This window comes from Tiliqua scincoides, chromosome 1 (genome assembly GCF_035046505.1).
Source record: "Tiliqua scincoides isolate rTilSci1 chromosome 1, rTilSci1.hap2, whole genome shotgun sequence".
NCBI lineage: Eukaryota > Metazoa > Chordata > Lepidosauria > Squamata > Scincidae > Tiliqua > Tiliqua scincoides.
Genome location: NC_089821.1, coordinates 154,270,925 through 154,293,767, shown reverse-complemented (window position 1 = coordinate 154,293,767; position 22,843 = coordinate 154,270,925). Strand labels below are relative to the sequence as shown.

The following is a 22,843-nucleotide window of genomic DNA, read 5'->3' as shown; positions in this document are numbered from 1 at the left end:
CCGGTAATCATCTTAGTCGCTCTCTTTTGCACCTTTTCCATTTCCACTATGTCTTTTTTGAGATGCGGCAACCAGAACTGGACACAATACTCCAGGTGTGGCCTTACCATCGATTTGTACAACGGCATTATAACATTAGCTGTTTTGTTCTCAATTGTCCCTAAAGTGTCTATTAGCTACAGGGGGGGGGGGGAAGTTTTGCTTTGGAGGGCATTTAACTCATGGAATTGGTACAGGGACAACAGGTTAAACTCCAAACAGCTCTGATCCAAATCACACAAATCAGAGCACTATCGGTGGATCAAATCCCTGTTTCTAAATATCAGCAGGTAAATATCATTAGATTGTTTTCAAGATGGCAATACCTGATCTGGAATTCCATCCTTGGAGTATCCAAAATAGTCAAAGAGTACTTGGGAAACTTTTTCTGGCACCTTGCCATTAACCCAGTACAAGGCTTTGGTGGTGATATCAGGGAAAAACCCATTTGGTCCAAATATCGCTTCTAATGTGGGCTCAAAGTTCTTTCCATCCAGGCCAATCTAAAAAAACAAAACAACAATATCAGATACTTTTCCACCCCAAATCAAAGTTTACTAAATAGGCCAATTACACACAATTACAACAATTACCTTGTTGTGTCACCACCAACTGTTTCAGGGGCCTCCAATTCTGGGCTAATCAGACGTCAGGGTAGGTGAGAGGGCCCTCTAAGGGCAAAGGTCCACTCACCATGCCAGACTCACAATGCCTCAAGCAAAGGATTCCATGCCAGAGCATGAACTGAAGAGTTAAGTACCAGCTGCGGCTGGTCCATTGTCTGCCCTAGCAAGGAGGCCCTCAGGTGCAGAGCTGGATTGGGCCAATTGGCCTAAAGCTGCCCCTGGGTGGCAGATGTTTCAGTGGAGAAAGAGATCCTTGAAGCTAGAACGTTTGAAAATCATTATCCTTCCAGTTAAGAAATAACAGCTTTAGCCCTTCAAAATTGCTATAGCAGCACTAAATATTAAACACAAAGCGGTTCTTCGAGCTGATGTAGTGAAAAATTTAACAATAATTCAAGAGTGTGATTAATTTAAAAATAACAATGTCAATAAGGTGTATCATGATGATGTCATCATGCATCATCATCATAATACATCTTAGGGACCATATCCATTATGTATATTCATTTAATGGACATACTGTAGTTGTTTTTCAGTTGGTCAGTGTCTTGAATTATTAATTTTTTAAAGGACAAGGCAACACATTCTTTATTTCTGCAGTGTTGGCAAAATTGCAATTTTTATTTTTGTAGCTTTTTTTCTTCCTTTTTTTCTTCTTTTTTTTGGGGGGGGGGGGCGTTTGGCCAATGCAATATAGATGCAGCTTCTGTCTTAAGCTGTTTTTTTAAGGATTTAAATGTCAGACTCCAGTATTCAAATACTGATCTTCTGCTTGGTTGTTGCAGTAAGGGGTTATCCTTTTTGAGATCAAGATGGTTGCAGGATTACATTGGGTGCTAATTTAGCAATTCTGTCCTTACCCCACTGAGATAACTGACATTGTTAATGCTTTGCATCATCCCTTTTAATTGCTCACATGTTGTGGGCACACATAAGCGTATCTATTCAGGCCAAAGACATCAAGCAGAAAGAGGAAAAATAAACAGTGAGAAATGAGCAGGAAGGCATTAAAAGCTTTTGTACCTCAAACACATCCAGAGACTCCAATCCATACAACTGCAATGTTGTTTTTAGCATGGATTCCTTGGGTACATAGCTACTTGAATCAAACAGCAGATTTCTTTCCAGTTTTCCAGAAATAGGATCAATTCCTGGAATTGAAATGGTCTTGGAAGTTTGATAGTTTTGTGAAAATTTTTTGAAGTCCTTGGCTGTTGGCACTTGAGTTCCTTTAAGAGCCTCCTGTATTTTGCTTTTAAACCTGGTGACAAAGAAATGGAGTAACATAAATTCTGTACATCATTAAGATCAATTTCAGCAGTGATATAGCTCTTTGGTATATAGGCTGTGGTATGTAGGCTATAGTGCTGTTCACATCTCTATGGAGATATCTTTATAAACTGGGCACTTGCTTTGCTTGGTGAAAGTCAATGAGATTAACAGGAAATAGTCAAATTCTTGAGATTTCCTTCATAAAAAGGAGTTTGATACTGGATATGAAAAATATATAGGGAAAAAAATGGCACAACTATTTCTAATGAGGAATTATAAGGTTAGCAATGGCGAACTAAGGTTCAGATTCAGTCTCTGCTCCAATGTTGACCTTCTCTATATCCAATCTTGCTGACTCACTTCTAATTTAGCAAATGAATTAAATGAAGAAGTTTTCAGATCCTGCAAAGATCCTAAAGAGGCTTCAGGGACATCTTCTCTGTTTGTGTAGGGAGAGGCTCCTGCCACATGTACTCTTAATTTGCCCATCCGGTGTTCTCGCTCATTATGCATGCGGGGGGGGGAGGACTTTCACCCAAGTCCAGCTTGGTAAAAAAAAAACAAAACACACACACACACACAAAAAAAACCCTGCCCTCCCTAGGGAAAGCAACTGGCCATTACTGGTCTAGTTGACTATCCACCTTATAGACTCTTGGTTTAACAAGATTATTTCAGGTATCCCTTACGCAATTATCATTATTTCAGCTGAAGTTAAAATGTTGATGCTACATCAGCAGACCCTACATTAGCTCTACTTACGATCCAATGCTAGGTTCCTCAGAGGCCAAGATGTTGGCAATGTGTGATGCTACAAAGCTTTTTACTTGTTCGTTCTTGTCCCTCAGAAGAGCTCTAACAACCTTGGACAAGTCAGATTGGGAAGGGTTTCTCATCAGCATGAGATAAGCTGCAAGACGTTTATCAGGTGGCTCGGAATAGTCATGGAAAACTTTGACGAGCATTGTTTGGTCCTGCAACAATAGGAAGAATGGAATATTAGAGTAAAAGAATGGCAACTATTAACTGCTATTTTATGGAACACTGAGACTCAATTCTGCAGTCTCAGAATTCTTAGTCCTAAGAGTGCAATCCTAACAAACCTTCCAGCATTGACCTAGCCGCAATACAGCCCCAAAGTAAAGCAACAAACATGCCCTTACTTTGAGGAGGCCCCCTTGACTACCTCCCCACTGCAGGATGCAGTGCATGCCACATTGGCAGAGCTATGTCAGTGCTAGAAAGTTGGTTAGGATTGCACCCATAGTCTATTTTAATAATGAGCGACATATCTCTAATACCAATGGCCTAGTTTAGATGTTAACATTAAACTATGGTTTAGCACTACATAAATGAGATGAAGGGAACTGTGCACTCTTGTATTCCCTCTTCCCTCCCCTTCCTCTCTTGCATACTATAAAGCTTGGTTACATTTTAGAATAAACCACAGTTCCCTCTTATCTATGGACTTGGAAAACTATGGTTAATTAACCATAGTTAGAACAAACCAAGATATCTGGTTGATCCTGGTTCATTCTAATTATAGTTACTCAGCAAAACAAACTTCCAAGTCTGTTCTTAAAATGAAAATCTGAAACTTTCTCACTCTTTTTTTTCCTGTGTCAGAGACCAAGAGAGGGGAGGGCGTAAGTCCACAGTTCCCTTAAATTTATTTAGTTAGTGCTGAGGAGGGGGTGGAGCCTGAGGTGGCTGAGTTGTCTTTTTTCTGAGCTCCTGGAAAGCTCTTGGAAAGCACGCTATTTCTTCCCAAAATCGCAGGTCTGATGAGATCCGAGGATCAGTGGTCAGGAGAGGCCTTGATCCTACAGACGGTGTACAGTTTCGGAGAAGAAGGGTCCAGCCAGGGACTGTTTTTCTGCAAGGGAACCCAGCCATCAATGTCGGTGATGGTGAGGATTCAATGTTGAAAATAAGCCGAAGGCTCCAAGCAGGGAAGGAAGTTGAAAGAAGCGAGTGTTGTTCCTTTGTGTGTGTCTGGCATTAATTAATTGACTGCCTGATTAAGCTTTTGCTTAATCAGGGAAGGGAAGGAGAAGGAGGGGGAGGAGTAGGAGAAGGAGGGAAGGAGAAGGAGGGGCAAGCTTTCCCCCTCCTGGGAGAAGAGGAAGGAGGGGGAGGCTTTCTCTGCTTATTCGTTTGTTGATGTGAGAAGAAGCTTTGGAGGAGATCTGCCGAGCTTGTTATGGAAATCTGAGTGCATAACTCTATAAATCTAAAATTAGTTGGATTACAAATTAACTGTCTTGGAATACAATTATTGTTGTGGAGTGTTCAGTTTTGTTTTCCTGTGGAGAGCTTGTGGAGTGCCTGTGGAAAGTGGCTGGAGACCTGCAATTTTTTTTTGTTTTGCAAAAGTGGTTGATTGTTTACATTCCTTTGATTATCTCCTGGAAAGGAATGTGGTTGACACAGAAACAAATATAAATAACCGAAATAAGATATAAACAACAGAAATAAGAACATCAGGGACATCTAGTGGACTAAAAAAGACACTACAAGGACAAGAACAGAACTTGACAAGTGAAGTAAGAAAAAAGAAGATATAAGAAGGAAGAAAAAGGATGACAGGAAAAGGAGCAAAAGTTAGGAGCTCTCCTGCCCCAGAGTCCAGCTTGGGAAAACTAACACAAGAGGAACCAAAAGGGAAAGAATGGAAGTAGACAATACAAGACAATATAGAGAAATTAGTGGCAATGGGACAGCAACATAAAAATCAATATCTGTGGGTGCAAGCTAGTTTGGATGCATTAACTACACAACTAAATGATCTTAGTGTACAACTTAAAGATCTTATATCCAAATCACATGAGAAAAAACAAAGGATTATGGAAAAAGTACTGGAAATGGGAAAGCAACAAGCAAATCAATATTTACAAATCCAAATTAGCCTGGAAATCTTAATTCAACAGACAAATGAGTCTAATATGCAACAAACAGGAGAGGATCAACAAAAGAGCAAAGAAATGGAAGATAAATCCAAAACACTGGAGACAGGACAAAACAAACAATTGGAAGAGATAATGTTAATGGAGATAGCTTGGAATATAAAGACTCAAAAGTCACCAGACCAGAAAGTAGAAGAAATCTTTCAACTAATGGAAGCAGATTGGATTGATCAAGTGAAGGAAGAAGAAATACTTCAACCAACTGACATAGATTGGAATGATCAAGTGAAGGAGATGACTCATCAAGATGTTGATTTAGCAAGAAGGGCGAGTACATTAAACCGTGATCTGTTAAGAGGAATTCATGTGAAATTTATTAGAAAAAAAAAGATGGAAAGTTAAAGTCTAGAGAAGAGAAGAGATTTGGCAGACCTGTGGATATTTAGGTTGGAAACAAGGGAAAAGATAAAAAGAAAGACAGTAATGTGTTAATTTTGTATGTTAGAAATTAAAACTTATTAGATGTCAATGAGATGCTATATAAGCTTTATAGGTGATATGTAATACGTATAAAAATTTTAGTTAGCTTGATATTAATAGATGTTAGAATTTTAGAGGATAATTTTAATGAATTAGAATTAATTTTAGGTGATATTGTTTTGGATGTTTACCTATATGTTTATGTATTTAGTCATGAGAATATATTAATTTTGGATGTTATAGGTAGAGAAATGATATATGTAATTATTAGGATATTAAAAGTTGTTAGAATTTAGTATGTTAGATGTTGGATTATGATATTAATTGTTCTGAGGATTTTATATGCTAGATACTGGAAAGACACGAAGATCCCAATGAAAGATGAATTAATAGAGAAAATAATGAATGTGGCGGAAATGGACAGATTTTGAGAGAGCTTGGATCAACAGTGAAACTGATATAGATTGAGTAATGAAAATTGTTTTATGCTTGGTTGAAAATAAAGTTGTAGAAGTATAAGATAGGGTATTTAGATGAATGTATTATATATATGATATATGATATATGATATGATAGATAAATGATAAAATATTAAGAGGCTAACATAGAAGAGGAACTGGATTAGGAAATATGTAATGATTTATTATAGTGATGTATGATATCTTGCACCCTCTAATATTGTTTTTATGTATTGTATGTATTGTATTATGTGTTATGTTATGTGTGTTTGTTATTTTTGTTTTTGGAAAAATTGAAAAAAAATTTATTCAGATGGTGCTGAACCATGGTTTAGTATGTCAGCTATACTGGGATATAGATTCACTCCTGACTTTTCATGAAGCACTTATAAACCAAAACTGGCTGATGCTAGTTTTTGCAGTTACTTCTAATTAAAAACAAAATGTAGACTTGATTATTCATTGGAAACATGTTATATGATTTTTTTAAAAAAGACAACAAAGTCACAAGACATTCTATTGTGTTTACCTCATCAGTAATGGTCATTTTCCTCAGTGCCTGGATGGCTGCTTTTTGAACTGCAGGTGATGCAACTTGGCTTCTAATACATGCTTTCAGATAATGTTTCACAATAGGATTGGCAGCTTCCATTACTTTTCCCATATTGCCAATGGCCTGTGAATTACATTCGAAAGATAAATTTCTATTTTCTCCTATCCCCATGGAAGATTAACATGTAAACAAAGGTAAATGAAGCAAATTAAAAGTACCCTCAGAGTCAGATAGGTGAGTTCCTCATCCCCAGAGCACTCATTGTTGATCAATGATGTCATAACATTTGCCACTTCATTTATTTCCTGTGTCACTATCCCCTTCTCACTGTAAAATCTGGAAGAAAGATCATATCAAACATTCTCAAAAGCTTCAAGGATGACTTATAGTAGGCTGACAGCGCAAAGGCCTTAACTAGCCTGCAAAGCCTTTTTATCTGATAGTTCTGCCACATTTTCATCAATTTATTGCCCCACTGGTTTGCATTCATAGGGGCACTTGTTTCCAAAAGTTGTATGTGATTAATTTTCCACACTTTAATGCTAACATCTCTTTGGGGGTTTAGTATGTCATGTCACAGTCATGCTTAATGGCATGTGCTCCATAACTGTGAAACCATAACTGTGAAACTTTTACTGCTAGGCAGTTTGACTTAATCATAGAGACTGACCACCCGTGAATGGAGTAGGTTTGTGCAACAAAATACATTTCTGGCCAAGAGACTACTGTCTGGAGAATAGAGTTAGCTGGGAGAATAAAGAAGTTGGTCATCCCTGTGATTTTGGTGTTTATTGCAGTCTTTAACAAAATAGACGTTTCTGCCTCCTGTAAAGAGAAAACAGATTATAGCACCTTCTTTTTTTTATCTAGTCTGCCTGTATCTAGATCTTTCTATATACCAGACTTGAAATTTATCTACTTTGATCATGGAAATTAAACACACACACACACACACACACACACACACACACACACACACACACAGAGGCTGAATTACTGTATAACATTGCTGCATCCACACACACATCCCCCCAATGAAGGCCTTATCCTGTCAAAAACCATTCCTATTGATTACATACCGGTTAACAGCGTGACTCAAGGCATAAAACGAAGCTCGACTTTGACGATGCTGGGCCATGTTAAGAATTTCCTTGATCCTTTTAGTACTTGGAGAAGGCAGCAGTCCCAGGCTGTACGTGACAGCATCTTCCACAAGCGGATCAACATTGCTACTCCTAAGTATTTGGAGGATAGCTCCAAAGCACTCTGGAGTACCACACTGAGCCAGAGCCTGTATTGTGATTGGACTGAAAATAAAAGCAAAAGAAAACAAGGCTGATTGGAAAGGCATATGTCTTTGGGAAGCATCTACAACCCATTGTCCAGAATTTCAGTCTCAGTTCAAAATTCTGGAATACCACAAAGTTAGCACGAGCCTCCTGAAAGTTAGACAATGAAATGGTTTGACAAGCTTCTGTGATGCTGTTGTTTCAGTCACAGCACCATCACTGTCACAACAGCCATCCTAGGAATTTCAGCTCAATCCTGGACCTGCTTATTCAGAAGTAAGTCTCACTGCATTCCTTGGAGCTTACTCTCAGGAAACTGAGCATAGATCGCAGTGAGCATGAGTTAGTGGCAGCAAGCATGACGCCTTCCAAGTTTGTCTTCACAACAACTATGGAAGGCAGGGTAGTGATTGGCATAAGGTCACCCAGTTTTCCTGTGACTTAATAGAATACTATGACACATTGGTTCTCTAATTTCTCAAAGTTCTATTTTTGAGTAGAACACTGAAAGATGGTGGGACCGGAAGCAAGTTCTTCCCTAAAAACCTATTTATATCATACCTGGAAGTTTCCATCATCTTTGGCACAAGAGGACCCAGAGCACTACTATGCAAGCTTCTCAGTAAAGTTACAAATCGATAGAAGAGACTGGCTCTTCTTTGGTTCTGCTCGGAGACTGCCAGGTTCTGCATTTCTTGAAGGAGTTTCAGGACAGAATCACCATGCCTGGAGGATTTGGTCTCAACACCCTCCAAAGACAGTCCTCTCTGTACCAGGCCATTGACTGAAAAGAAACACATCAATTTGAGAAGGACATATTTGAATTTCTGTGATACCCAGAAGCATCCCTCACCAAAATACATAACAGTAGTAGAGATAGTGGTAGCTGTTATGTCATATGTATAATTCTTTCATAATTACAGCCCCTGAAACCCTAAACTAATCTTTCCCCTGTCTTCTCTTTTTCCTAGCCTTAGAAATGATGGGGCCCAAAATATTACAGCATCACTAGGATGATGACGAAGGTTTGACCATTTTTGTAATAAAAAAATGCATTCATTTCAAATGTGCTCTGACGACCATTTTGGAAACCAGCAAAACAGCCAGTTGTACGTGCATTGCTTCAGTCTAGCACCAAGCTAATAAAAACCTGCCATTCTCTTCTGCAATTATTCTATTATGATGATAACATATGCTGTGTTTCAATGGAAGAAGTTAAAAAGCAGTTTGCATAGCAAAATACATTTTTTTTAATGATCCCTATCCCAAAAGAGCACACAATCTAAAAACGAGACATCAGCAAATGGCTACTGGAAAAGGCTCTCGGTTGGAGTGAACAGGGACAGTTGCTCTTCCTTTCTAAATATAAAAGAACCACCACTTAAGGGTGTGTGTTTGCCCACTTACAGCCCGATCCTGAACTCTGTGTGACAAGCCCTAACACTGGCTAGCCCAGCACCAGGCAGGCACCCAGCCTCTGCCACTCAGCAGGTCGCATGGACTGCCCAGCAGTGGAGGGGAAAGTGGGGGCATGGGGGGAGGTGGGGAGGAGGCGTTCCGGGGAGGGGGAGGGAGGCAGGCAGAGGGTGGGGAGAGGGCAGGGAGGAGGCATGACGGGGAGGCGGGGAGAGGACGATGCTCCACCAGATCCTGAGCCTCCGTGTTGGGCTCGCCGCCCAACACGAAGGCTTTTACCTCACTGCCGACCTTTTGGTTGGTGGTGAATCGAGTAGCCCCATTGTGAGGCTATTCCCTTAACCTGGGGGAAGGGAACAAAAGTCCCCTTCTTCCGAGGTGCCGCCCGCAGCTGCCTTAGGTGTGAGGGATGCGGCGGCAGCCGTTTTTGGTGCCGCTGCAGCCGCACACCCTGCGCAGCTCAGGATTGGGCTCTTAGTGAGGCAACCCACCAAATTTAAATGCTAATCAACCTCTTGATTGTGTTCTTCCTTTAGTGGTTTCTAATGCATAGCCTATCCCACTTCCTTCCACTTTATTGTACTTAATCGCAGATGGGTATGGACGTTTGGAGAAATGAAGAAAGGTATCTCTCATGTTAAGGGAGGAAATGTACAGGTGGCAAGATGTGGTCACCCATGGGTGGACAGAACATGTATCTCAATGTAGATGGATCACCTCTTCTTCACATTTGGCCATAAATTATCAACCCAAGAAATACGAACCACTTGAGCTTCCTCCGCATATTGCATCAAGTGAACATACCAAGTCACCACTTGCCTCCAGTGAGAAATTGGTCTTCGTTTTCTTTCTGGGATCCGTTTAAATACTGGGAGATTGCACCCGATCTAAAGCCTGCATTTGTGCACTTCAATATTTCACTTGTTCCTTCTCAGAACAAGTGATAGTAGGAACATCTGAAGCTACATCTGAATGGGTATTATGCAGCACACGATCATGGATACGGATCCCTGGCCAAGTGCAGGTGACCCGCATCCCACCTTTCTGTGAATCTTAGGTATCAACTGCTTCAAGCCTGAGGAGGCATCTCACCAAGTACAGCAATCTTACTAAGAACTGTTCTAAGCAGCCAAATGGTACAAGATCAGTCCTTCTTCCCTTTGCGTAACAGGGCTTCAATTCCTATATACATAGTTCAAACTGAGAAAAAGTCTTGAAAAGTCTTACCATCAACATCTCTGTTGTTGATTCTGGGAGTTTCCTGAAGTCTCAGAGTTTGTGTGACTTCGGACATCATGCCATACTTATTTCTAGTTAGCAATGAGAAAGAAGTTGTTGCACAGTATAAGTAGATTCAGTTCAATAATTAAGTTCAACTATGGCCGTATTCCCGAGGAAAGGGTGGAAATAACAAGACATGCAACCTACTTGTGTGAGAAAGGCAGAAGCAAGTGCTTTTCGGAGCAGGTTGCCTCCGTGACATGCTTTTTCTTGCCGTCGATGTTGTACTGACAGTGCTGGTTGCTGCTAATCAGTGTGGATAGTGGTGTGTTCTGAAAAAAAAGGGTTGTGGTTAAGTTAGCACTAGCATTGTCAGCAAGAGTTAAAGAAACCACACTGTAACTCCTTGTTAAGCTGGTGGTATGTATACCCATGGTTGATATCTCAAATAGCTGTATGCACACTGTAAATTACCACTTTGTCAATGGTCATTACATAGTCACCACGTATTGGTTTATTACATTTTATTGGGCTGTGAGCTGACTTGGGCATCTCAGTGCTTAAGGAGAAAGGAGGGAAACAAATCTTTTGCAAAAAATAAATATTTTATGTTACGTATGCAAAATCTCCTTCCTGAGACAGAATCAAATAGTGGCTGGGTTTGTATTTCCAAAGGAAGGGTCTCCACTGCTACTCTTTCCCATCATGTCTCAGTTTAACTAGAGCTCTTTTGCACATGGCACAACTCTCGCCTAATTAGCTTGTCTACTCTGCATTTAAGTTCCATTGTGTTCAGTAGAGCTTACTCCCAGGAAAATGCGCATACAATTGCAGCCTGCAAAGGGATTCCTCTGTTACCATCCTAAGACAGACATATCATGTGTTTGACTAGAAATACTTTCCCCTTTTTTGATTTTAAAAAAATTATCATTCACTTGAGGAAGACTTCTGTGTAACTCCAAAGTTTGCATACAATATTAGAAAGCTCCTTTAGTCCATTTAGAAAATACAGGTATTTTCACCTCTCCAGAATGTAGTTTTAGATTAGTTATCAAGCTTTTGCTTAGAGTGATATTTGAGAGGTTGTGGCATCAGTATTACATGATACAATTCAGTCTTCTCTGCTTACCAAGCCTTTAAAGAGGGCAATAGGGCTGACGTAGTCTCTGATGGGGTTGAAATCATCACAGGATTTCAGGTTTCTTCTGATCTCAATGCCTTCTGCAACGTTGCTTTTCCTGGTTTTGATTTCAATGTCACTGTCACACTTTCCAAATACTGTATCCTAGGAGGAAAATACAAACACAACTGTTTGTGTCCCCAGCATCCAATCAAGGCTAGCTGAAAGGATTTTCATGATGATCCAAAGCTAACTTTGCCATTGGTTGTTGGCACTTGGTAGTACAACAGGGTTTCACTGAAGGAAAATAAGATGTTTGATGACCACACTGCTTACCATAGAGAGCGTCTGGGAATGGTCTTCCGTCTCCATTGGCACTATTAGAGCAGAGATGATGCCTCTTTTGATGTTCAGAATGTATGTAGCTTCATTGTTTTCAGGGTACAGTTGGACTTGCGTCCCATTTGGAATACTGAATTTCAGCTCATACCTGCCCAAAACAAATAGATATGATATTATGGAAAAAAAGGTACTCCTTAATATTCAAGGGTCTTGCTTGATTGCATAGGTTACAAAGGAAGGTGCCTTATACCAAGTCAGGCTATACTTCTGTAATCTAACTCAGTGATATTTATTTAATTTTCCTTACTGGGACATGGCAGCAGCAAACTCATCAGAGTTCCTTGACCTCTTCAATATAACCCTTCCATCAGCATCAATACCAGACACCTCTCGGAGGTTGCACTGATTTGTCTTCAAGATGAAATGGCATTGTTGTGGGACTTCCAGCTCAGCCTGAAACAGAAAGAGTGTTATTGTATTAATGATCCAGTACTAAGATTTTCCTGTAATTAAACACTAAGTCAGTGCTTTCTAGCACTGACATAAGGGCAATGCAGCTCTGAGGTAGGGGAACAAACATTCCCTTACTTTGAGGAGGCCTCCGTGAGTGACACCCAACCACAGGATGCAGCACATGTCCCATTGGCACCACTATGCCAGGGCTGGAAAGCACTGACATAAGGGGTTAGGATTGCGCCCTATGTAGGGGAGGTATAAACCAGAGTCTGGTAGTGCACTCGTAGGTATGTCTAAGCAGAGGTTAGTCCCATTGAGTGCACGGAGTTTACTCCCTAGTAGGTCCAGGTAAAGTACTGCAATTTCATTCTTGTAATCATAGTTTCAAGGTGTGTAAATCTGATGTGTGAAAGTGTATGCTGATCTATTAGGGACAATGTAGTGAAGAGGTTAGGGCTGGGGTTGTGAAGCAAATTGTGTAACAAGATTAACTTGAGATGGGGTTCTAGAACACAAGTTTGCTGTTCTGTCTTGAAGACCTTTTCTTTGTGCCTGGCTTTTGGATGTTAATTTTACTAGATCAGTGAAAAATGGATCTGTTTTTAAACTACTGCATTTATATTTTTATCTGTATTATATTTTTAATTACTGCTCTCTCTCTCTCATTTTTTTTTTAAATGATATTACCTATTATTGCCCTGGATTTTTTTAACAAGGAAAGGCAAGATTTAAGTCACCATTTAACGGCCCAATTGTAATCACACCTTGTCTCATTCCAGTGGCATAAGGTACTTTATAGCTGTCGCATAGGCAATAAACTATGCATGGCCTGGCTGTCACTGCAAATGGCAGATCGGAGAAGCTCACTGGCAAGTTGGTATAGGGTGTTGGAGGGAGGAGAGGAAGGGGTGGAAGAAAGTGAGGTATGAACAGGATGCCAAAGGGGGAGGGCAGATCTGGGCCAGGAAGAGTGCAGGATTGGCAGCAGTGGCACACCAATACCCTAGCCCCTTTCCTGGGTCCATGCAGACTTGCACCAGCTATAAAGCTGGTGTACATGCAGATAGACTAGTGGGCTGGTGTGGGCTTACTCAGGGGCAAGGGAACAAATGTTCCTTCACTCTGAGGAGTCCTCCAGATGTTGAAACTCCAAGGATTCAGCAGGTACCACAATGGTGCTGCTGCATTGCCATGTGGGGGATTAAGTTGGATTAGGCTGTAAAATGCCTAAATTATACAAACTAGGGTAAACAATGTAATTGTTCAAGAGTTCTGTTACCTATTCCATTTGTTGGCTTTCTTTATTTCTTTTCCTTACCTTGCAGGTAATTTTGGAGCCACTTCGTGAATCTGCTGTTCCTGTCACTCCACTGGATGTTTCTGCTTCATAGTTGTAGACATATTTTCTGAGGTGCTTAAATCTGCTTGCATCTTCTGCAGGGCATAAACAAGGGAGTAGGATTGGATTAATTTTCTTAGAATAGTTTCTTCTGATTTAAATCATGACAATATTTCAAGGGAAATATTGTATTTCAAGGGGAAAATGGTATGCATAAACCGTATATGGCATACATTTTACATATGTAAATATATATGACATATATCAATAAGGCTCAGGATCCAAAGATCTTTTTTCCACATGTAAAAAAGATGGACAAGGAAAATCAAAGCTGCACCCAAAGACCATGTTTTGAATGTAGAATTCTATTTCACACAACAAACTGTGTACAAAACTCATCCTTTGGGACAAAGTTCACATCCAGAACTGTAAAATATGGGTATGACAAACACATAAATGAAACAAATGCTCACATTAAGGAGTCACAATCAGCCTGCTAGTTGTTGCCTGCTAGTTGTTGGTTGGCAACCTTCAGTCTCGAAAGACTATGGTATAAGCCTACAGCATCCGGTATTCCCAGGCAGTCTCCCATCCAAGTACTAACCAGGCCTGACCCTGCTTAGCTTCCGAGATCAGACAAGATCGGGGATGGGAATTTTAACTTTAAGCAAAGCGCACATTCAATGGCAACCCTGAGTTTGCCCCTGTTTAACATGAAATGGCATTGGGGTGGCTTTTGTTTCTTCTTCTGCTGACAACACAAATGATACACACAAGCACAATTGATCTGAATGTGCTCAGATCTTACATATTCCCTGTACTCATTCAGTCTCACAAGTTCATACAATGCTGCCCATGTAGCAGCTTTCCAAACAGCAAAAGGTGACCAGATGGACAACCCAACGTCGATACTGGGTTCTCCCATACAATGGCATGCCTATGTTTCCAGGTCAGTTTTATCCAACTTTCACTGCAGCATTAAAGAGCTGAACAAGATGGGGGGAAAGCTGGCAAAAATGAAAAGTCGCATGCTGTAAAATAAAAATGGCTAGCTGCTCATTAGAAAGTGACTGTTTGAAAACTATTGCCACATTATTTCTACAGTGCCCTCAGCATCCCTTTGCATATTATTAATACAATTAAAATAACGACTAGAGGAACAGAATCCCTGAAATAGTATCAGTGAAAAACTGAAACACATATGTCACCAAAAAACAAATGCATAACATACACAGAAAATCATATTTAAACAGAGCGATGACTAGGATGGAGCGTTCAGTTACATGTAACAGTGGATTAGTATGTTCCAATTCATGCTTTTATTCTGGAAGGTTTTTTAATGTGTATGCTACAATTTCTATTATTTTCTGAACTGATAGGGTGTTTTTCTTTTAATAGATTGTGTCTACAGATTATTTCTCTTGTTCCTTGAGAAGTGATAAAGGGAGTATATGATGCAGCCTTTAACAGGGTCAGATACCTGGTCCATCTAATCCAGTACTATCTATTCCAACTAACCCTATCCCACAAAATAAGCATATGTGACGCAGATTCTGGAGAAAATTAAGGGCCATGTTTATTGCTGTCAGAACATGGATGTGTTTGTTTGCAAGTGGGTCCTGCCCAGATGGTCAACTTCAGCTGTGCAGGCACCTAAATGGGAGGAGACAATTACAACCTGAATCCCTTCTTCTGGTATAGAATACCCCAAGGCTCTCCCAGCTTCTTCACAGTCAAGCCCTGATAAAGGAAGTCAAAAAAGCAGAATTGCCTTGCCAGTCTTACACTGGAAGATCACTAAGGTTGGTATTACAATCCAGGTCCAGCCTACATCCCAGTACTGGATGGCCATTTGGAACTGGTTCTGACCATCCCTTGTAACACTTGCTTACCTAAGAACAGACACCTTTAGATTCCTATCTCTCATCCTTATCAGCACTATTCTGTCAGTCAAGGCCAACTTGGCATCGCCCACAAGAAACACACAGTCTGGGATAGGTGAAAACCACACTCCCTGAGCCAATATGAAATGTGTTAAAAAATTCCTATCCAGCCCCCAAAGGGGTGAGCAGCCAAGCATCAGACCTTGTGCAGAAAGGTCGGGAGAGTAAGCTTTGTGTTCACAGCAACAATGACACTGGGCTTCTTGTACTCCCCCTAAAGGCATATTTGCCTGTTTGCGTACCACCAATCCTAGTTGGGTAAAACAACCACATTTGTGGGGGACAGGGACTGGTTAGCTCACGGGAAGGAAGTGGAGCAACCCACAAGTGTGGTGAATTTAAACAACTTGGTCATGTACCTTGCTTTGAATTATTTTGTTGATTTACATGCATTTATGTTCATCTTTCAGTTTATGCTATCATATCACAAATTAATAATAATAACAACAACAACAACAACAACAACAACAACAACAACAACAACAACAACAACAACAACAACAGTATTTATATACCGCTTATCAACAAAAAGTTCCCAAAGCGGTTTACAGAAAAAAAATCAAATAACTAATGGCCCCCTGTCCCAAAAGAGCTCACAATCTAAAAATATGCAAAAGAACACCAGCAGACAGCCACTAGAAAAGACACTGCTGGGGGAGGTGGGCCAGTTACTCTCCCCCTGCTGAATAAAAGAGGAGCACCCACTTGAACTCTTACCAGTTAGCAGGGGTAAAACCAATATTTTTCAAGCAATAGACATCTATATATGAAGAAAAAACTTTTGCATATAAAGTCCAATTCTAGATGTGGTCCCTTAACAGCAAAGGGTTCTGAATGGGGAATGGAAGATGAACTATGGTATCCATCACCCAGGAGCTTTTAGAACACATTCCTACTACAGCCCTTAGGGCACAATCCTACCCTGCACTGGAACAGGCAAGCCAAGAGGGATCCAGTGCCAGGATAGGGGGCATAAGCGGCTCAGCCAGAGACAAGGGGAAACATTTCCCCTTACCTCCGGATAAGAATTGCTGGCCCCTGTGGGTCTCCTTCAACTCTTGAGGTGGCACAAGTGCGAGGAGAGTGGAGTGACTTCAAGCTGTTCCGTTCTCCCTGGGAACTGGGTTTGGGATCTGGCATAACTGCCGGATCCCAGCCCCACCTCCCGCTCCCCTCTCCCCGGGGTCACACACCACCCGCTGTCGTCGTCCCCCGGAACGCCTGGGTGGGCTTATGCAAGTCTTGTGGAGGAAGCCGGCGCAGAGGCTTGTGTCTGCACTCCATAGCTGAGTGCAGGCCCAGCTTCTTCCTGAGGAGGTGCAAATGTGCCTTACAGCACATTTGTGACCCTCCTGGGCCAGCACAAGGGACTTGTGAAGGCCCAAGTCAAGGCCTAGATTGCGCCCTTATAGTGTAGCTCAACTGTTGGGATTGGAATGGATTTTAGAATTTCTATTCCTCTTCAGCAAGGGATCAGAGTTAGTTTCAACCATTGGTTCCATTGGAAAGATCCTGGTTTGCAGTAATTAGCATGCAGCCCACTACAAAGCAAGAAGATTTCTGTTTCAAGGGACCGGACTACATATTACTTGATACATTTGTATGACTTCAAGAGACCACTGAATTCATCATCGCAAGTGCTTCAGCTGCTTAACTGGCACTTCCAAAGCAATCCTATGCATGCCTGCTCAGAAGTAAGTTCCATTAATTTTAATGTGGTAAGTGTGCATAGGACTGCAGCCTTAGGCAGATTTGGTTCCTTAGAAGTCCATAGGACCAACCGCACTCAAGAAAAAAGTGCACTCAATTACTCCAGTGGGATGACAGTATATCTTGCTTCTGACACTCACAAAACAATACACATATATGTTCTTCCCACTATTAGCTCCTACTGAACAAATTCATTTTTAAAAATTTATTATTTATTTATTTTTACCAAGGGATATACACAAAACAAGAAAGATAAAGCGTTGAGAAAAACTGCAAAAATGCATAACATGTCTTAGAGTTGGGCTGAAAAGATGAGGTTTTCATCATTGCCCGTAGGTGGTGCTAAAGCATTGTACTGAGGAAAGCAGAGCTTATCACAGGACACAGCAAAAAACAGCTCATCATATACTTTGACCCTCCAGATGAACATCATGTAACTAGCCAAATAGTCCGAGACAAGGTTCTTTACAAAGGTTACTCATAAGCACTCTCTGATCCCTGACTGTGTTGTTTTGATATGGCATCCTACCAACATTTCATGTTCATGCCAATTCTGTCTATATATTATAGTGAGCGTTCAACGTTTGGTGCTTGTTGCTATTCAGACGTGAATGCTGACAGTCCTGTTTCCAGATTAATTTGTGAATCCCTGAAATAGACATCTGTCTCCCCACTTTGAAGACATACACAAATGACTGCTGACAATTAGGCAGTCAGAAAGGTGGCCTAGGATTGCCAGAATTCACATGCAAATGTCAACATGCACCACATTCAAAACATTCACTGTAACATTAGATAGATGGATAGATAGATATTGGGATAACACAATCTGAGAAGCAAATAAAAAGTTCAGTCACTGAAATATCATTTTTTCCCCAAATAGACATAACTCAGAAGTTAACTAAAAATGTACGTGCAACACAAACTCAATCCATCTTTGAATACCAGAACCACAATCACTGCTTTTCACAACCACGCACAAAGCTCTCTTACAGTTTCTTAACTCAAGAGTCTTGCTTGGATTAGGATAACATGTCAAGTCATCATTTTTGTTCATCAAAGGGTCAAGTGCATAAAGACATACATGCTTCTCCTCTACATTGGAGCCTGACCTCCCCCTAGCTTCACAATATATATGATAGAAGTGCTAGTCAGGAAATCATACACCAGTTCAGTAGCCTTCCCCACCCCATACTGTCTATTCAGGTGAAATGCTCATTTTTTTTTTTAATTTTTAAACTATGGGATGTACACTTATTCAGTTAAATGTGTGTTTTCTCCTCTTTTTTTAATTTAAAAAAAGTTCTAAAATATTAAAAAACTGTTTCTGGGAGGAGACTGATGCAATCTGTTTCCAGCCAATCTGTATTGTATACAGTGAGCCTCTCTTCTAAACACACAAAAACAAGCTTTCCCTAATCTCATTCTGCAAAAGAGATTGTCTAAGAAAAAAAATATGGCAAGCATACTTCAATTAAGGGCTCACCGCTCTATTATGTACGCATGCAGCTACCCAATGAAAGGCAAAACCAGTCATTCCCTGAACTGTGTTCTAAGCAGTTGGAAAGAAGAGAAGAGCATAAAGGATGAGACAGAAAAGGGCTTACTTGAACAGCCTGGATTTGTCGTCTCAGGACCATCATCTTCTGTAAAAATAAAATTAAAATGCAATTAATTTTACATGTTCTAGGAAGTCGTAAACCATATAAAGCACTCTTATGTAGAAACAATAGTGTAATTTTTTTTAGGTTAACATCAAAAATACAGTGGTACAGAGAAGCAGATTATGTGGCTCACCCAGTTTTGTATTTTTGATTGATTTTGCAAGAGCGATGATATATGGATATATTTAGTAACACTATTTTGAGACTAGTGGACCACAGGAAACATGATCCTAAAAGGATTCATCTCTTCATAAATTGGGGTAAACTGAAAAATCCCCAGGGGCTGCAGTTATGTGTAATCAAGCTACAGATGACTAGTCCTCTGATGTGCTAGCGCAGCAATTTTCAAACAGTGTGCTGTGAGTGGTCCACAGGTGTGCCGTGGAAGTTTGGCAAATTTATTTATTTGTTAAATGAATATCATTTATTAATAGGGCCACTGAGGGATGCGAAGCCCCCACTAGCAGCATGGTGTGCCTTGTCAATTGTCAAAAGACTGGTGGTGTGCCTTGAGAATTTTAGTGCCTTGTCAGTGTACCATGAAATGAAAAAGATTGAAAATCGCAGTGCTAGCTATTAAAATAAACACAAAAAGGACACTGCAGCGCCAATTATATATTATACTCACAAAATAGAATAGTATAATCTCCTTGCATATGTATTGTTTATTCTACATTGTACAGTCTTAAAGCAGTGATCCACATGATCAGGTTTGTTGGCTCCAAGTCTGTGGATTGAATAGGAGGCTATTTGGACACTGGTTTAAGTCTTGGCTAATAAGCAGCAATGTACTGAGTTTGTGAATCCTGTTGCCAGACTCAGAAAAATGCAGATCAACAAGAGGTTCTAAGCACGCAAGTTTGGTAAATGGATTTATTATAAATAATCTCAGGCAATATTTCTGTGCTATCCAAGCTGAAAATTCTGCCTTAAGACTAGTTTAAAAAAAACTTTAAATTCTTGTTTCTGAAGGATAGGATTATTGCTAAAATTAATCTTCCTCCTCAGAGAGTCTTGCTGTATAGTAAGTAGTATGTGATTAACCGTATGCTTCTCTGCCTGAATTATTAAAAGGATCCATATATCTTTCCAGGAGTTGATGGATCCCCCAGTGCTAGTCTAGTGAAGTCAATCAGTTACTCTGAGGGTGAGTTTAACATTTAAACTGCATGAAAGATCAGATCATGCTAAGCTGCTACTCTCTTCAATGGAGGAAAATCCCAAAGAGTTTGGTAGCTTTGGTTCTACCACACAAAGCACACAAGACCATCAAACACAAAAGGAAACTCAACCCACAGCTGACTCCACCAAGCATGTTCCTCAAAATGGTATCACTGAGGCAAATTTAACCATGCGTACTTAGAACTGAAACAAATTCTATGGAAAAGAGAGTTTCATCCTGAGTTTGTTTAGGACTAGGGTATCAAAACTGTAATCCTGAATCCAGGATATATGCTTGAGACCACTGACTCAGATTGGATGGACATCTTGATCCTAAGCATGTTTACTTAGAGTTTTTGGACTTAGACCACGATAAGTAGGGTTTTAGCTGAACAGCCCAGTCTGAATCACATTTGCAGCCCAATTCTATGCATGTCTACTCAGAAGTAAGGTCTGTTACAGTCAACAGGGTTTACTCCCAGGTAAGAGTGGATAGGATTCCAACCTCAAGGTGAAAATAAATTCCGTTAGGTTCATATGGACTTACTTCTAGGGAAGTGTCCACAAGACTGTTGCCTTGGTATACCTCCTTAAGTATGGAGTAATAGCTTCAAATTCCAACAAATGTTCTAGTCAAGAAGTTAGACAGCTTTTCGGTTAAGCTGTTTAAAGGAACTGTTGTCTTTTATACAACTGCTTTATTGTGATTGTGAACCACTTGTTCATTGTGGTTCCACTTTTGGTAAACCACTTTCGAGAAAAAGCAGGATTAAATAAAAGCAGCCAAGCCCCCTGACAGACATGAATTCCTATCACCAAACACCATCTTGTCAGGCACAAGGTAGCTGACCACACTGTTGTTTAACCTCGTACGTCTTTTTAAAAGGTGAGGGGTAGCCAAACTCAAAATTTACAGCTAGTCAAAAACAACCCAATGCTAATGGCACATCATAAAAGCAGCAAATTAGCCATACACCAAAGCAGTTGTGTGTGTGTGTGTGTGCGCGCGCACGTGTACATAGAACAAATTTCCATAGATCCATTGTGAGCTTAAGAGGCAACAATTCCTGATAATGAAATGACACAATAAATTGGAACACCTTTCTTATCATGAGCTGTACTGCGTCCCCGCTGCCTATCTAATCCATTGAGATTTAATGTACTTCATGTGATTATTCCCCCTCCCCAACACCACCACCACAGCTGCAAAGGTGAGAGATGCTACTTACGTGTGAAAACCCCAGTGCCCAGCAGCAGGAGCAGCCAGAGCTGTGGGGGTCCCATACTGAGCAGCGGACCCTTAGGCTGCCCTCTGCTCCCTCCTGTTTTTCTTCCAGTCCAGTGTCAAAGAGAGACTGAGGATCCCCACTTGGATCTGCCTTTATATAGTTCATGGGAAGGAGCTGAGCCAAATGGTTTAGAAAGTTGAGAGCAAATTACAAAAGGTCCAAAGGTTGGCTCCTCTTTGCAATATCCACAGAGGGCTCATCTGGCCTGGCTCAGAATGCAGAAGGGCAAAGAGGTTCCCTGCTCTTTATTCAGTCACTTCATTGATTTTTTTTTTTTATTGGAAGACTTCAAAATATGACATTGGAGCTCGTAAGTGTAATAAACTATATTCATACAAAGAAGCCTTACATTTCCATCGGAAAGTATATTTCTAATATTCTGTTAGGAATGTTACTGTACACATCTCTGAATCGGGACGTATAACTGAATGGCAGAAGGTGTATTTTGCAGTGAGACACACTCGAGTTAGTGACATTCCCCAGTCCTCAGTCACAGATGTAGGACAAGGCTTGAACTACCTGGACACTGGCAGGCCAATCCTATGCATGTCTACTCAGAAGTAAGTCTCATTAAAGTCAATGGAGCTTACGCCCAGGAAAGTGTGGATAGGATTGGGCTGTCCACATTTGCAGTTCAGACTAGCTGCTTACACTATTCAGCAATGTTACTATACCACACAAACTGTAGTAGATTCTCTCTACTATTTGGCATTCCATTCAGGTTCTTTCAGGTGTGCTTGGAGGATTATGCTTCATGTCTCTGACCCCTCCCCCTGGTCCTCCCATCATTGCCATTCTCTCTGTGCAGCACTATGCAGACATCCTGGCTTGCCTGCTGGTCCATTGCAGTGGACCATGCAAAAATTGCATTGAATTTATAGTATAAAAGAGGAATTACCTTCACTGAAAAATCACATTCTTTTGACCAGTATAATCCCATCTCTCTCTCTCTCTCTCTCTCTCTCTCTCTCTCTCTCTCTCTGAATAATGCAGCATAACTACTGTGTGAGTCTAACTATCCTGTATATTTTTGCAGACATCTTAACAGTTGTTTTTTTTCATGTTGACTGACAACCATGGGTTCTATCCAAAGCTTCCTGAAGAAAGGGAACATTTCGGCACAAGCCCATGGTCCTGAGCTTGCATGTACACATCATGCCACTTGCAGTAATGGAACTTCAAAAGCCTTAAGATGCTGTTGGCAGCAAATAAATGTTGAACAGATGTAACAGTACAGTAGTAGCAGTGCCAGTGCCAGGTTGCAGGGCGCTCTGGAACAAAGGCTTGCGCTGGGCCTCCCATGGTGTCCCTGCCCATCCTTGTTTCCACATTGGGTGCTACCACTGCCATCAGTACTCAGGATTCAGGAGTGTACCTCTGAAGGAATTGGCCCTTGACCAGTGCCCAGCATGGCCTACCCTTTCCTGGTGTCACCCTAGTAGTAGCTTACACACATGCAACTACAGGCAATAATGGGGAGGTGGGGGAGTGAAATCACAGTTGTGATTACCTGAAACAACATTAGCAGAAATGTGTCACTTACTGTCTGTAGTGACTAA

The 22,843-nt window shown here is 40.8% G+C and overlaps 1 protein-coding gene across 1 annotated transcript in view; it reads right to left on the bottom strand.

Moving 5' to 3' along the window:
* APOB (apolipoprotein B) overlaps window positions 1-21,279 on the bottom strand; it is a 48,119-nt gene extending 26,840 nt beyond the window's left edge. The window contains 15 exon segments of the mRNA XM_066639843.1: window positions 366-542; window positions 1,689-1,926; window positions 2,700-2,911; window positions 6,311-6,457; window positions 6,553-6,670; window positions 7,414-7,641; window positions 8,185-8,407; window positions 10,267-10,349; window positions 10,468-10,592; window positions 11,390-11,545; window positions 11,717-11,870; window positions 12,030-12,175; window positions 13,497-13,612; window positions 18,778-18,816; window positions 21,225-21,279. Coding sequence (XP_066495940.1) covers window positions 366-542; window positions 1,689-1,926; window positions 2,700-2,911; window positions 6,311-6,457; window positions 6,553-6,670; window positions 7,414-7,641; window positions 8,185-8,407; window positions 10,267-10,349; window positions 10,468-10,592; window positions 11,390-11,545; window positions 11,717-11,870; window positions 12,030-12,175; window positions 13,497-13,612; window positions 18,778-18,816; window positions 21,225-21,279 — 2,217 coding nt within the window.
* Between the last annotated feature and the right edge of the window lie 1,564 nt (window positions 21,280-22,843).